The sequence below is a fragment of the Miniopterus schreibersii genome (assembly GCF_964146895.1).
Source record: "Miniopterus schreibersii genome assembly, chromosome: 2".
Taxonomy (NCBI): Eukaryota; Metazoa; Chordata; class Mammalia; order Chiroptera; family Miniopteridae; genus Miniopterus; species Miniopterus schreibersii.
In genome coordinates, this window is record NC_138102.1 from 101,333,739 (window position 1) to 101,346,373 (window position 12,635).

Genomic DNA, 12,635 nt, shown 5'->3' on the forward strand with positions numbered 1-12,635 from the left:
GGGGCACAGACCATTTAAACGCCCACTTAATAATTCTAAGGTAGCCTCTCTCTCTAATTCTTGGGGGTGTTCTGTTGCCCAAGAGCTGTAGAAGTGGTATTGTCTTTCCAGAACAGAAAGACAGTAAATGGCACACAAATGACCTAATTGGGGGGGGTATCAGGCTGCTTGACTGAGCTATGGGGGGAACATCTATGTGACAGATTTGTACCAAGTATTTCTATTTGTGTCTTTAAGTTCAAGCAAACTCTTAAGTAATTATCAGGACAGTGGCTATAATGCTGATGTTTGGTTCTAAATCTTGGAACACATTCATTTTCTTTTCCTCTTTTGAGACTGTATTGCTTACTTCTGTTTTTTGGTTACCTTTATCTTTGGGCTAAACCAAAACACTCTTGTATTAAGAATTTTGACTTCAAGAAATGTTCTGGATATTTTAATAAAATTTGATGCCACAACAGTGCTCACTGGGTTGAGACCAAAAAGCAAAGTAAAAAAGTCGGGTACTTTTCACTCCAGGAGAGTAGCCTTTTTTGCTTTAGAATTAATAGGCAGCCCCGTTTGCTAGCCAAAGTCATAGGTGTTGTGTGGAATAGTTAACTTAATACCAAAACATTTTTAACAACTTTTTCACAAATCATATGAGAGAGGATGATTCAGAGAAAAAAGGCCCATCACCAAAACATCTGCAAAAACCAATCAAATGTATGTATAACCCAGTAATTTGCTGTCTATGTGAATGCAACACAAATATTCCTGACTCTGGGGCTTGGAACTCTGAAGTGAGACTTCTCCAGTATAACATGCAGTTGGATGGCCTGGGGGTCTTGTAAAAATGTGGGTTCTGGTTCAGTAGGTCTGGGTGGTGCCTGAGATTAAACACTGTCCAGGAAAGAGCATACTTTGAGTAGTAAGGGTCTAAACATCAGAAAGTATACATTTAATTCCAACACCACTCAACAGACTGCTAGAGAATACTTTAAGCTTTAACGAGAATGGGTATTGCCAAACACACACCAAAGCTGTTTCTTTGAAGTGAATGCCCCTAGCCAAATATATCTTTACCGAATACCTGAAAAGTTAAAAATGCAAACATTGAGAAATCTTCCTTAGATCTATGTGATATGTCATTGTCATCATTACTTCACAGGAATGCCTTGTGTCAGATTTTGCTTGAATTCTCTTATCTAGAGAGGCACAAAGAGATTTTTTTTTCTTTAAAATCTCAGTGGCTCTTGCTTGTACAGTGCTCTGGTTCTGGAAATGGGAACTGAGGCTGATGGCCAGGTGACTGGGCCAGTATGACTGTGGAGGGTGCTTTGTGGTTGAAGGGAACGGAGAGCTGCCGACAGGAGCGCACCACTACACTTGTGTGTTTTGGGTGGAAGATTTCCCTCCAAGAGGCTTGGGAAGCATGAGGTGAAGGTGCTGGAATGGAGGTCCTTTACTCTCAAGGGAGAGACTGATTAAAAGTCAAGGTCAAACCGACAAGGCCCCGGGCTGAGTGTTGGCCACATGACTGAAGCTGTGTCCCCAGAGCAGCATCCATGCTGCAGTCAGAGACAGAATATGGGAGACACCAAACTGCCTTCTGACTCAGTATGAAATTTTATGTTTTTAGTTTCACACGTTTTTCAAAGTAACCAGTTCTCTTTCTTGCTTTTCAGAGGAGTTGTTTCCATGTTCATTTTGAAAATGACAGAAACCCAAGCTGGAGAATACCTACTTTTTATTCAGAGTGAAGCGACCAACTACACGATACAGTTCACAGTGACTGTAAGAAGTAAGTGCAGCCGTTGTTTAGAACCTGAACCCATGAGCTTTTCCCCAGCTGCTCCGAGTACAATATACAGGTTTCCCTCAACATGGAGTTGAACTGACTGAATTCACTTCAACCATCCATATAACCTGTTGAGACTCTCTGACGTGACCCATGGGCTATCAGAATTAGCGCTCTGAAAAACCCAGGACATCCTCTGCTGAGGCCCCCCATTTTTTTCAGTGACAGATGACTGACAGGGAAGAAATGGAAAACATTTTGATCTTGGAATCAGAAGATCTAGGTTCTTATTCTGGATCTGATATTACCACATCTGGCAGGTCACTTAATCATTCTGAGCCTCAATTTCTGTATCTGTAAAAAAGGGATAAAAACACATTCCTCATGGATTGTAAGATCTTAGCACTGTCCACTGTCTCTGGGACTATGAAAATGTCCATGCCTGCTCTTTCCAATATGGCTATTGAGCACTTGAAATGTCACCAGTGTGACTGAGGAACCAAAGTTGTAATTTTAATAAATTAAAAATTGAATTTACATTGCCACATATAGCTAGTGGCTACTGTATTTATATAAATGCCAGATCACTGTGCAAAGTGTAAGGAACAATCCAAATGTTCTTAACCAGGGAGGCAGCTGTGCGGTCGGCAGGATCACCCCCTGCATGTGTCTTCTGGCTTCTTGTTTCCTCTCAGTTGTGCACAGGCCTAGTGATCGCACAGGTTTATGCTATATGCCCTGAACGCTCTACTTCCCATGACAGACAGGACTAGAGGTAGGTGTGCCCACATAGGTCCTGCTGCACTTAGGGGCAGGCCTCCAAAAACCCTGGGTTTGTGCCTTTGTAAGTTAGAGTCCCTGGCTACACATTGTAGGACTTGCTAGGCTACACTCACTCTTCCGTGTCAGTGACTGTGGTGTGGGTGAGTCCAGCCCACAGAGGTGTGCTGGCTAAGGACTACCCTTTATGAGGGTGTTCTGCACATACCCTCTCCATCCCCACAGTGATCCTGCCTTCATGTAGGTGAGAAAACAGGCACACGGAGAGGTGAGGTAAAGGGCACAGGTAGAGTTGAGTTTAGTCAGGTCTGCACTTTCTGCACCACACTGCAGGGGGGTTTTCAGTTAAATTTACCAACAGAAAGAGCACTGTGGCCATTTAGGTTCCCAGAAGTGTCATTTTACTGGGGTTGGGGGTGGGGTTTTAGGTTCTAAAATCAGCCTGTAAGGCAAAATTAGGTAAAGTCAAAATTTGTTCTGGCACGACCAGGCGTGGCTCAGCGGTTGAGCATCGATCTATGATCCAGGAGATCGAGGTTCAATTCCCGGTCAGGGCACATGCCTGGCTCCATCCCCAGGCCGGGGTGTGCAGAAGGCAGCCGATCAATGACACTATCATTGATGTTTAAAAAAAAAATTGTTCTGAAAAGCTCTCTAATCAGACCCTAGAAGCTCAAGAGAAAAGAGTTACCTTTTGTTGTTCTTTGATTTTGGTCTCATTCTCTGTCCCCTCCCCAATCCCTGACTACCCTCTGTGGGACAGTAAGTCTGTGTGCTTCTGGTTGAAAGAGAATATGAGATTTCTTGTTTCTCTCTCTCTCTCTGTCTCTCTCTCTCTCTCTCATTAATATTTGAATATGTTTAAGCTAAGTGGGCATCTGCTGTGCCTCTATTATATCTAGATTATCTTCTTTTCACTTAAGATTTACAATGTAAAAAATTTTAACAATAATCATTCAAGTAAATTGTAACCTGTTTTTAGCTTTCTAGGGGTGGTGAGGTTCAAAAAAGTCAGGTGGAGGAGACTTGCCAACAGTCAGTGTGAAAAAGAAAAAACGTTTAGTGAACCACAGGTCCTGTGTTAACCGACAGTATGGCATGGTTGCTAAAAAAGGAAATCTGAAACTTGGCTGTGTTCATGAAAATATGTCTAGGTTCAGGAAATTAGTAGAAGATTATTATCTTCAGTTCTCTATTTGTTTTCAGATGAATATTGACAAAAGAGAACAATCAGGATAGTGATAAACTTGGAATTCTTTAAGTTAGGAACAGTGGAAATTGGGAATGGTTAGCATAGAAAATGAAATGTCTTGAGGAGAGAAGTCTGAGGGCAATGTGATGTAAAGGAGATCCTCTGGCATCTGAGGCAGGAAACCTGGTCTAACTAGTTAGAGTACCTTGGGTGGTAATTATCTCCTTTGACCTTTGTTTCTGACTTTTTTTTTTCTTTAAGTAGCAAATATTTTAATTTCTTTATTTTTCAATTACTTTTGACATATATTAGTTTCAGGGATGAAGCACAGTGGTTAAACATTTATATAACTTACGAAGTGATTGGTTTCTGATTTTAAGTATATGAAAGATTTTCATGTGGAAACAAATCTGTACTTTAAAAAAATTGCTCTAGAGGGTAGAATTGGGACCAATGGTCAGAAGTTACAGGGAGAGAATGTAAAAACCATCAGAAAATGGAATATTTGCAACTCACATAATCAACAAAGGATTAATAGTAATAATAGATGGGAGCTCCTATAAATCAGTAAGAGGAAAAAAACATAGTAGAAAAGTGAACAAAAGACATAAGTGGTCATTTCTTTTTCAGAACATGAAAACTAAATGGTCAATAGATATGTTATATTAATAATTTAAAAATACAAATTAATACCACAACAAGATATTTTATACCCACTAGATTGTTGACAATTCAGAAGTCTTGGTGAGTATGTAGAGCACACTAGACAATCTCATATCCTACTATGTAAGTGGAAATTAGTACATATAACCACTTTGGAAAACAGATTGTTATTATATGTAAAACTGAACATGCTCATGCCATATAAACCAGGAGTTCTACTCCTGGGTATGTTACTAAAGAAACTTACACACTGCCTCAGTAGGAATGCACAAAGTACTCATAGCACCACTGCTGATAATATAAAAAACTGGACACCACCCAATGTCCACAAGGAAATGGAATCATTGATGGTGATATATTCACCAATGGAATACTAGGTAGTAGTGAAAAAAAATAAAGTATAGCTACATGCAGAACTATGGATGAACTGAAAACATAAGATTGGATGAAAAAATGAAGTTGTGTGAGACAACATATTGAATGATACCTTTTGTTGAAGCTCAAAAACAAAAGAGCCCGGCTGGGCGTGGCTCAGCAGTTGAACATCAACCTAGGATCCAGGTGATCGGGGTTCGATTCCAGATCAGGGCACATGCCGGGGTTGCGACTCAATCAATGACTCTCTCATCATTGATGTTTCTATCTCTCTCTCTCTCCCTCTCCTTTCCTCTCTCTGAAGTCAATAAAGATGTATTTAAAAAAATAAAAAATAAATTAAAATAAAAATAAAAAACCAGAGACTGAACCAATTTAAAAAACAGAACAAAACAAAAACAAAAGAAACAAATATATTGTTTAGGGCCACATGTCTATGTGGTGAAAACATTTTTATTTTATTATTATTTTTTAATCCTTACCCAAGGATATATTTCTATTGATTTTTTTTGAGAGAGAGAGAAAGAAGGAGAGAGAGAGAGATGAGAGATCAGTGTGAGAGAGAAACATTGATGGGTTGTCTCCCATAAGTGCCTGGACTGAGGATCAAACCTGCAACCTAGATATGTGCCTTGACCTCGAATCAAACCTGCAGTGTTTTAGTGCAACAGACAATGCTCCAACCAACTAAGCCACCTGACCAGGGTGGTGACATTTTTAAAAACACCAGAATGATAAACACAAAATTAAGGATATAGGTTACCTAGGGAGATGGGGAGAAGCACGAAAGTACATTCAAAGGTGTTTATTAATATTCTGGTTATTAAGCTGAGTATGGGTCCATGGGTATTAGTTTTTATTATTATGCTCCAAAATTTACACTTCATATATTCTTTTGTGTATATATGTAAACACACACACACACACACACACACATAAATATAAAGTACTATATAATACTTTAAGATAAAATTTATTATAAGATGGGAGATTGAATTTAGCATAGGGAAACTTTCTTTTAAAAAAAAGTTTGTTGAAAAATGGAAGGATCTACTCAGGGAGGTAATGAACTCCTGTCCCTAGAGGGATCCAAGCAGAGGTAGAAAGTTTATATATTAGACATTGTGGGAGTAGCAGATGGGGGAGGGGCAAGGTGTGATGGTTTAGTGTAAACAGGAGGCTAAATTGAACCTCTCAATTCAGTTCCAGTTCTAACTCCATCCTATTATACTTCTGCATTTCTAAATTTGTGTATTTCTGCTTTGATCTAGATAAAATTATGGGAAGAAAGTTGGGTCTTAAACTATATAAGCATGTGCTTTAAACTTTATGTTATTTCCAGTTTTCTTTTTCCTATATGTATCAATATTTGTATTTTCACATGGCTTCTCTCCACTTGTCTTTAGTGGTTTGTGGATTTGTAAAATGCCCAAGAAAACTGGCTAAGAGCATAAATGCTAAAGTTGGTGTTTCCACCAGAATTGAATTTAATATGTTGGTGAAGAGGGTTTATATTATTATACATACTTGGAGTGCAGCAGAAGACACTGCTATGTTATAAAATACTAGTTTTTCTTAATGATAAAGAATTTTTTGAGAGGGCTGCTAAGACAGTTATTTGTAAAATATTAAAATGTTAATAATTTGTGATGCTTTAGATACACTGCTTTACACATTAAGGAGACCATACTTTAGAAAAATGGAAAATCAGGACGCCCTGGTCTGTATATCTGAGAGCATTCCAGAACCAACCGTGGAATGGGTGTTTTGTGATCCACAGAGTGAAAGGTAAGACATGTACATAGAGATAGCTACAATGATTCCTATACTTATTTGGTCTTTCTCTAATGCAGCTGACAACATACTGGATGTACAATTGAACCTGTCACCACGTTAACAGGAAACTTTGGCTCCTTAAAGAATGATTAGCATGGACTTTCTGGGAGGATGGGGGTTGCTGCTTCAGTAAGGTGGCCTTTTGGAACTCTCCTATGTTGCGTCACTAAACTGCAAGGTCCTCCCTGGACATGACACAACACGAATAAAAGCCCTTTAAGTTACAGGATTGTTAGTTCCCTGAGTATCTAGTTGGGAAAAAAGAAAGGTATGGATTTAAGTGTGTCGTTCCCTATAAGTAAGAAATTCCCTGTGAATAAGTGCTTAATTTGTGATTATTCTGTTTATGTTGGAAGAGCAGTTTAATTTGATTGTTAAAGACATAGAATCTGGCCTGAGTTTGAACTCTGGTTTGCTTACTACCTGTGTGGCCTTGAGCATGTTACTTAATCTCCTTTCCCATCAGAAGAATGGGGATGGTCACAGTACTTACCTTATAAGATTGCCATGGTGATGAAATCAGTTGAAATTTTTGAAACACAAAGAACTGTACCTGGCAGATACTGAGTAATATATAACTGTTTACTTTTGTTTTTTGAATGTGCAATAGCTAAATTTTCATAAGGTAAGAATTTATGCAATTTTAACTAATTAAAATTTACTAAACAACTTTTATTGAAACGGGACTAAAGAGGAGAAAAAGAAATATATGTGTGTGATCCCAAATTTTAGATGGAAAAGAAAGATTACTTGTAGATAGGTCTGTAATGTGTGCATGGACAACAAAAAAATTAGAAAGCTACACACTAAAATCTGGGTAATTTAAAACTCTTTTCTTTGTTTTTTTCTTCTAAATTTTCCAAAATTCCTACAATGAACCTAAACTATTATCTTATTGTCATTGGAAAGAGACTGGGCCCAGAGTGGGTCTGCCTGTAGTGTGTGGGTTCTTGACTTCATGCAGGAAAGATTTCACAGTATGAGTCCAGGTGATTTTGAGAGTATGTTTATTAAAGCCAGAGACAGCGAAATGAAGGAAGGGCTTAGGATAAAAGAAGCAACAGAAGAGAGCCTAGGAGTGCTGCTTTCGCCCTCTAGAAATGTTATAAGAAAAAAGTGAACCACGCTGGGCTGCTGTTAGTTCACTGGAAAGTAAGTCACAGTGACAGGAGCGGGCCAAGGCAGGGCTGCTGTTAGCTCACTGAGAAGTCAGACAAAAGAGGGCCTTGGAGACAGGTTCAGGGGTTAGCCTGGGACAAACTGCTGCTGCCCATTGCTCCCCTGGTGGCAAGTCTCATGGGGACCCTTAGAGTTTAGGAGAAAGCGAGCAAAAGGGCATGACTGAGGAAAGGAGAGGCATGGGCATGATCCAAGGAGAGCACACACAGTCTTCCTTTATCTTGAGGGTTTTTATATGTTTTCTAAAGGCAGAAATTTTAAGGGAGATCTCAGGGGAGGATCTCAATAGGATATTCATCAGCTCTCCAGTCTGTCCTTCAATAGGCTGATTCATGGAAATGAATGGATAGAGGGGTCAGGGTCACTCTCTGGTCAGTTTCACCTTCAAAGAATGCCACCGAAGAGGGTCCTGATCATGGCTGGTCTGCCTCCGCGCCCAGTCTGGAATGTGTAAACCATTTGTTCCTAAGTATGCTTGGTTAGGAAAGATACAATCTTGAGATTTATTATCTGGCTGTAAATTGCTAGGCCAGTGTGTTTAGCTTTGTCTCAGTTTCTCCATTCCACTTGCCCAGGCATTTTCCTAGTTTCTTACTATCCTGCATCATCATCATAATAATAAATAATAATAATAATACCCTCATGGAATGATGCATAAACAAAGAAAAAAATGCACCTGACTACAGTGATAAAGAGGAGAAAAGTGACTATACACAGACTCCAAAAGCGCATCTGCTGTGGGAAAGGTGATGGTTAGGGAAGCTTTCAGTGGGACAAAGTTCATCCTCTGCTGAGGGAGGAGAGGGGAGGGGGCTCTGCCAAATCCTGAGATGTGGCTGATGTCCCTCAGGAGGGACACAGTTAGCTCTGGGAACTGGTGACTTTTGCTATTCTCCCTCTCATTGGTTGTCCCCTTCTGTGCTTCAGAGAAAAGATACCTACCTTTGTTAAGCTGATTATTAATCTTACTCAAGCTTTTCTCTCTTTTCCTTCCCCTGCTTCTGTCTTTTCTCAATTCTTTTCCCCTCTCTTTAAACAACAACAAAGAAGTCACCAAACACAAAAAATTGAAACTGTTTTATTATGTAATTCTTTCTAGTGTTATTCACATTGTTGAGATGATGAGTAACTAGTTCCCTGTGAGCTCCGCTGAAATGACCAGTGTGGGTTTTGTTTGCCTTTTGACCTGCTCCCTCCTTTGCACTCTTAAACAGGCTCTTAATAAAACAGGCTCTAGAACCTGTAACCGTTCTTCTCCTGAACATTCACTTGTAATTTTAAAACATGTTTAGTCAAATGACATTTATTTTCTAATTGTAGCTGTAAAGGAGAAAGTCCAGCTGTTGTTACAAAGGAGGAAAGTGTACTTTATGAGTTATTTGGAACAGACATAAGATGCTGTGCAAGAAATGAGCTGGGCAAGGAATGTACGAAGCTGTTCACTATAGGTAAGACCATAATGTTATATATTTCTATTTTCAGTGACCATTCCTTAGAAATGATCTGAGACTAACCATGACCTTTTAGGTAATCATTCAACTTCAGAAATTCTGTTGTCCCTATATACCACTTTAAATGTAATATTATGGATTCTGTAAGTGCTACAAGATTTAATAAAAAATAAAAGATTGTTATTAATTCATTAATTTTTAAAGATTAATAAAATAATAAAAAGGTTTGTGACATTTGCAATGATGTTAAAATCTTTGTTCTTCAGAATGTTCGGCATATATTTTGCAATGAGTAAAAATCACTTCTTTTCTTACTTGGGATGTTTTCATCTTCTAGATCTAAATCAGACTCCTCAGACCACGCTGCCACAGTTATTTCTTAAAGTGGGGGAACCCTTGTGGCTCAGGTGCAGAGCTGTTCATGTAAACCATAGATTCGGGCTCACCTGGGAAGTAGAGAATAAAGCCCTGGAGGAGGTAATATGACACATTTGTATTCTGAAAATGCAGAAACAGCCAACGGATAATCCAGGTTGAAATCATTAAATCCATTTTGTTTTATTAAAACCTAGGGCAGCTACTTTGAGATGAGTACCTATTCCAGAAACAGAACTATGACCCGGATTCTGTTTGCTTTTGTATCATCAGTGCAAAGAAACAACACTGGATATTACACTTGTTCCTCTTCCAAGCATCCCAGTCAGTCAGCTTTGGTTACCATCATAGGTAATGCAGGCTGCTCACGCAACCTTTATTCATATTTTTAGTTGCTTTGGTGTGGACTCTGAGGTATGTGCTGTGAATTCTGATTTCAATGTAATGTTGGTATCAAAAGCTGAGAAAGACACGGAGTCACAGTAGCTTTGCAAACATAAGCTGCCCACTTCCCTCCTTTTCCAGTCAAACCAAGCCCGCTTGAATGTCACTGTCTTCGTACTTGCCCCATTGTTACGTGACCATCTGTTTGTGGAATTTTGTCTTCCAGTAGAAGTTTCTTAAGAACAGGAGTAATTCCTTCTATCCTTGTAGTCCCAGAACCTGGAAGAGAGCCTGACACAAAGCAAGGAGTTAATAAATGCTTGTTCTAAGAACTGAGAGGGCAGTGGACAATGACTGGGAGATCTGGACAAGCACCCACATGCATTGAAATTTGGGTGAAAGATGGAGGATTTGAAAATAATCATGCTTTTAAAGTAATTTCAGATTAGGTGGCAGCCTTCAGCGTAATGAAAATGTTAAGAAATGAAGTGATTCTCTTATCACACTGATAAGGAAGTGTTCCACAGGAAGCCTGGTGAATACTGCTGGCTAGGTTGTTCTTTGACTTGTGCCCTGAACTTATTTTATGTGGCATGTGTCACTGAGAGAGCCAGTCTGGCTGGGGACCCCTACTCTGTACATGGTTGGCTGCGCTGGGGGAACCCTTTTAACCTTTGAAATCATCTGCAAAGTCTATAGGTTTATTAATACATTTTGGGGGAGAAGAGAGTAAATTATTTACATTCAGTTCCTAGAGGAATCTTGACTCCGGAAGGTGATGAGCTCAAGCTCATAACTGGATAGTCTCCTGTATTTCTTGGACTAGTGAATCTGACCTGCAGCATGAATTTATCTTCTCAATATATTTCCATAAATGCTTTTTTTTTTTTTTTTTAACAGAAAAGGGATTTATAAACGCTTCCAAAACAAATGAAGATTATGAAATTGACCAGTATGAAGAGTTTTGTTTTTCTGTCAGGTTTAAAGCATACCCACAAATCAGATGTACATGGACCTTCTCTCGAAAATCATTTCCTTGTGAACAGAGTGGCCTTGATGATGGGTACAGGTGAGATGACACAGAGCTCCAGGTCTTGGCATCATTTTCGCACAACTCTTTTCGTTGCCCCGACAGAGGAGCAGTTTTGTGTCATGACTTCGTGTATTATTGAGTTGACACTGAAGACAGCACATGTGTGGACACAGTAACAGAGAGTTTTATAGTCAGTTCAAGATAGCGTAACCCACTGCACGAAAAATGGAAAGAATCCTATTTGAGCAAGGTTCCGTGGCATTTTCTGAGTCACCAGATTGCTACTTCCTATTTGAGAGTACGTGCTGCAGTGAGAACACCGACTCTCCCTCAGCACATTTGCAGAGGATTGAGGAAGTAAAGACCCTGAAAAACAGGAAAGAATTACTTATCAGTGTATTGATTTGTTTTCAAAAAATAGGTGCAGAAATTTCCCAATAATCAATGCTAAAAGAGAATTTTGTTTTCCTGGGACCTGTACAACTGTACTCGGGTTTCTCTCATGGGAGAAATTCTTCATTCCTTCTTTGGAAAACAAAGGTTTTTTCCCCCTTGTCTTTTCTATAGCTATGAGACCTCTTATCTCTTAAAAGGAATTCTATGTAACTTGGTTTCAGGCTAGACTGTGACTGAAGGCACTCTGTTTTTCCCAGGCCTGTGCACTGACTGATACACAGTCCCCTAACTCAGGGCTTCTCAACAGCAGCTCTGTTGACCTCTTGGGCTGGATAATGATTTGTTCTGGGCGGGCCTCTCCTGTGCATTGTAGGGTGTTTAGCAGCATCCCTGGCCTCTACCCACTGGATGTCAGTAGCATCACCACCTCCAATTGTGACAACCAAAATTATCTCCGGACATCGCTATACATCCTTGGTGAGGAAAATATTGTCTGGGGTTGAGAAACTGCCCTAGAAGGATCACCCCGTTGTCATAAGTTCTTATTCTGAATCATCAGACTTGAAAGTAGAAGGTTAGGAGTCAGTTCCCCTCCTTCTAGTTGAATCGACTACCACAGATCTGTGTTCAGAAGGTACTGGAGCCATCACTTCCCCTCCCTTTGTGTTGTGACCCAGTGTCAGTGGAGCACTTGGCACTATGGGATTCTCTTTTTAACCTGATTCAGAGGCAAAAATATCAATTCAGTTTAGTTCAACGAATACTTCCTTAATATCTTCTTGATGAGCTTGATGCTCTATGGAGCTACCAGGGTAGATAGGGTAATGTTTCTCTCCCCGCCCTCTCAAATTTACACAGGCACAGTTAAGTGCCAGACGCCGCCTGGGAGATCACTGCTACTGTGCTGGATGGCATCACGTACAACCTCTTAAGATTTTACAGATTCATTGATTAGAGGACCATGTTTCTGATATGTGGGTCATGGTCCAATCTAGTAGGCTAGTTAATTTGATTTCATTCCATGATCACAATCTACATTCCTCACCCCAAGTAGTTATCTTATAACTACCCAGCCAAATGAACGAATCAGGGCAGGTTCTGATTCCCATAGTTTTGTACCTCTCATTCGTCATGACCTGGTGATATAGTGAAACTCACCAGCAAGTTTATAAGCTCCATAAGGATAGGTTC

The 12,635-nt window shown here is 39.7% G+C and overlaps 1 protein-coding gene across 2 annotated transcripts in view; it reads left to right on the forward strand.

Annotated features, from left to right (window-relative positions):
• Nucleotides 1-12,635, forward strand: part of FLT3 (fms related receptor tyrosine kinase 3) — a 97,022-nt gene that overhangs the window by 54,886 nt on the left and 29,501 nt on the right. For both annotated transcript variants that reach the window (XM_081129984.1, XM_081129985.1), the window contains 6 exons: nucleotides 1,668-1,783; nucleotides 6,449-6,578; nucleotides 9,126-9,253; nucleotides 9,594-9,733; nucleotides 9,829-9,982; nucleotides 10,916-11,084. In XM_081129984.1, the coding sequence (XP_080986110.1) occupies nucleotides 1,681-1,783; nucleotides 6,449-6,578; nucleotides 9,126-9,253; nucleotides 9,594-9,733; nucleotides 9,829-9,982; nucleotides 10,916-11,084 (824 nt within the window). In that variant the 5' untranslated portion in view covers nucleotides 1,668-1,680. The remainder of the gene's footprint in view (nucleotides 1-1,667; nucleotides 1,784-6,448; nucleotides 6,579-9,125; nucleotides 9,254-9,593; nucleotides 9,734-9,828; nucleotides 9,983-10,915; nucleotides 11,085-12,635) is intronic.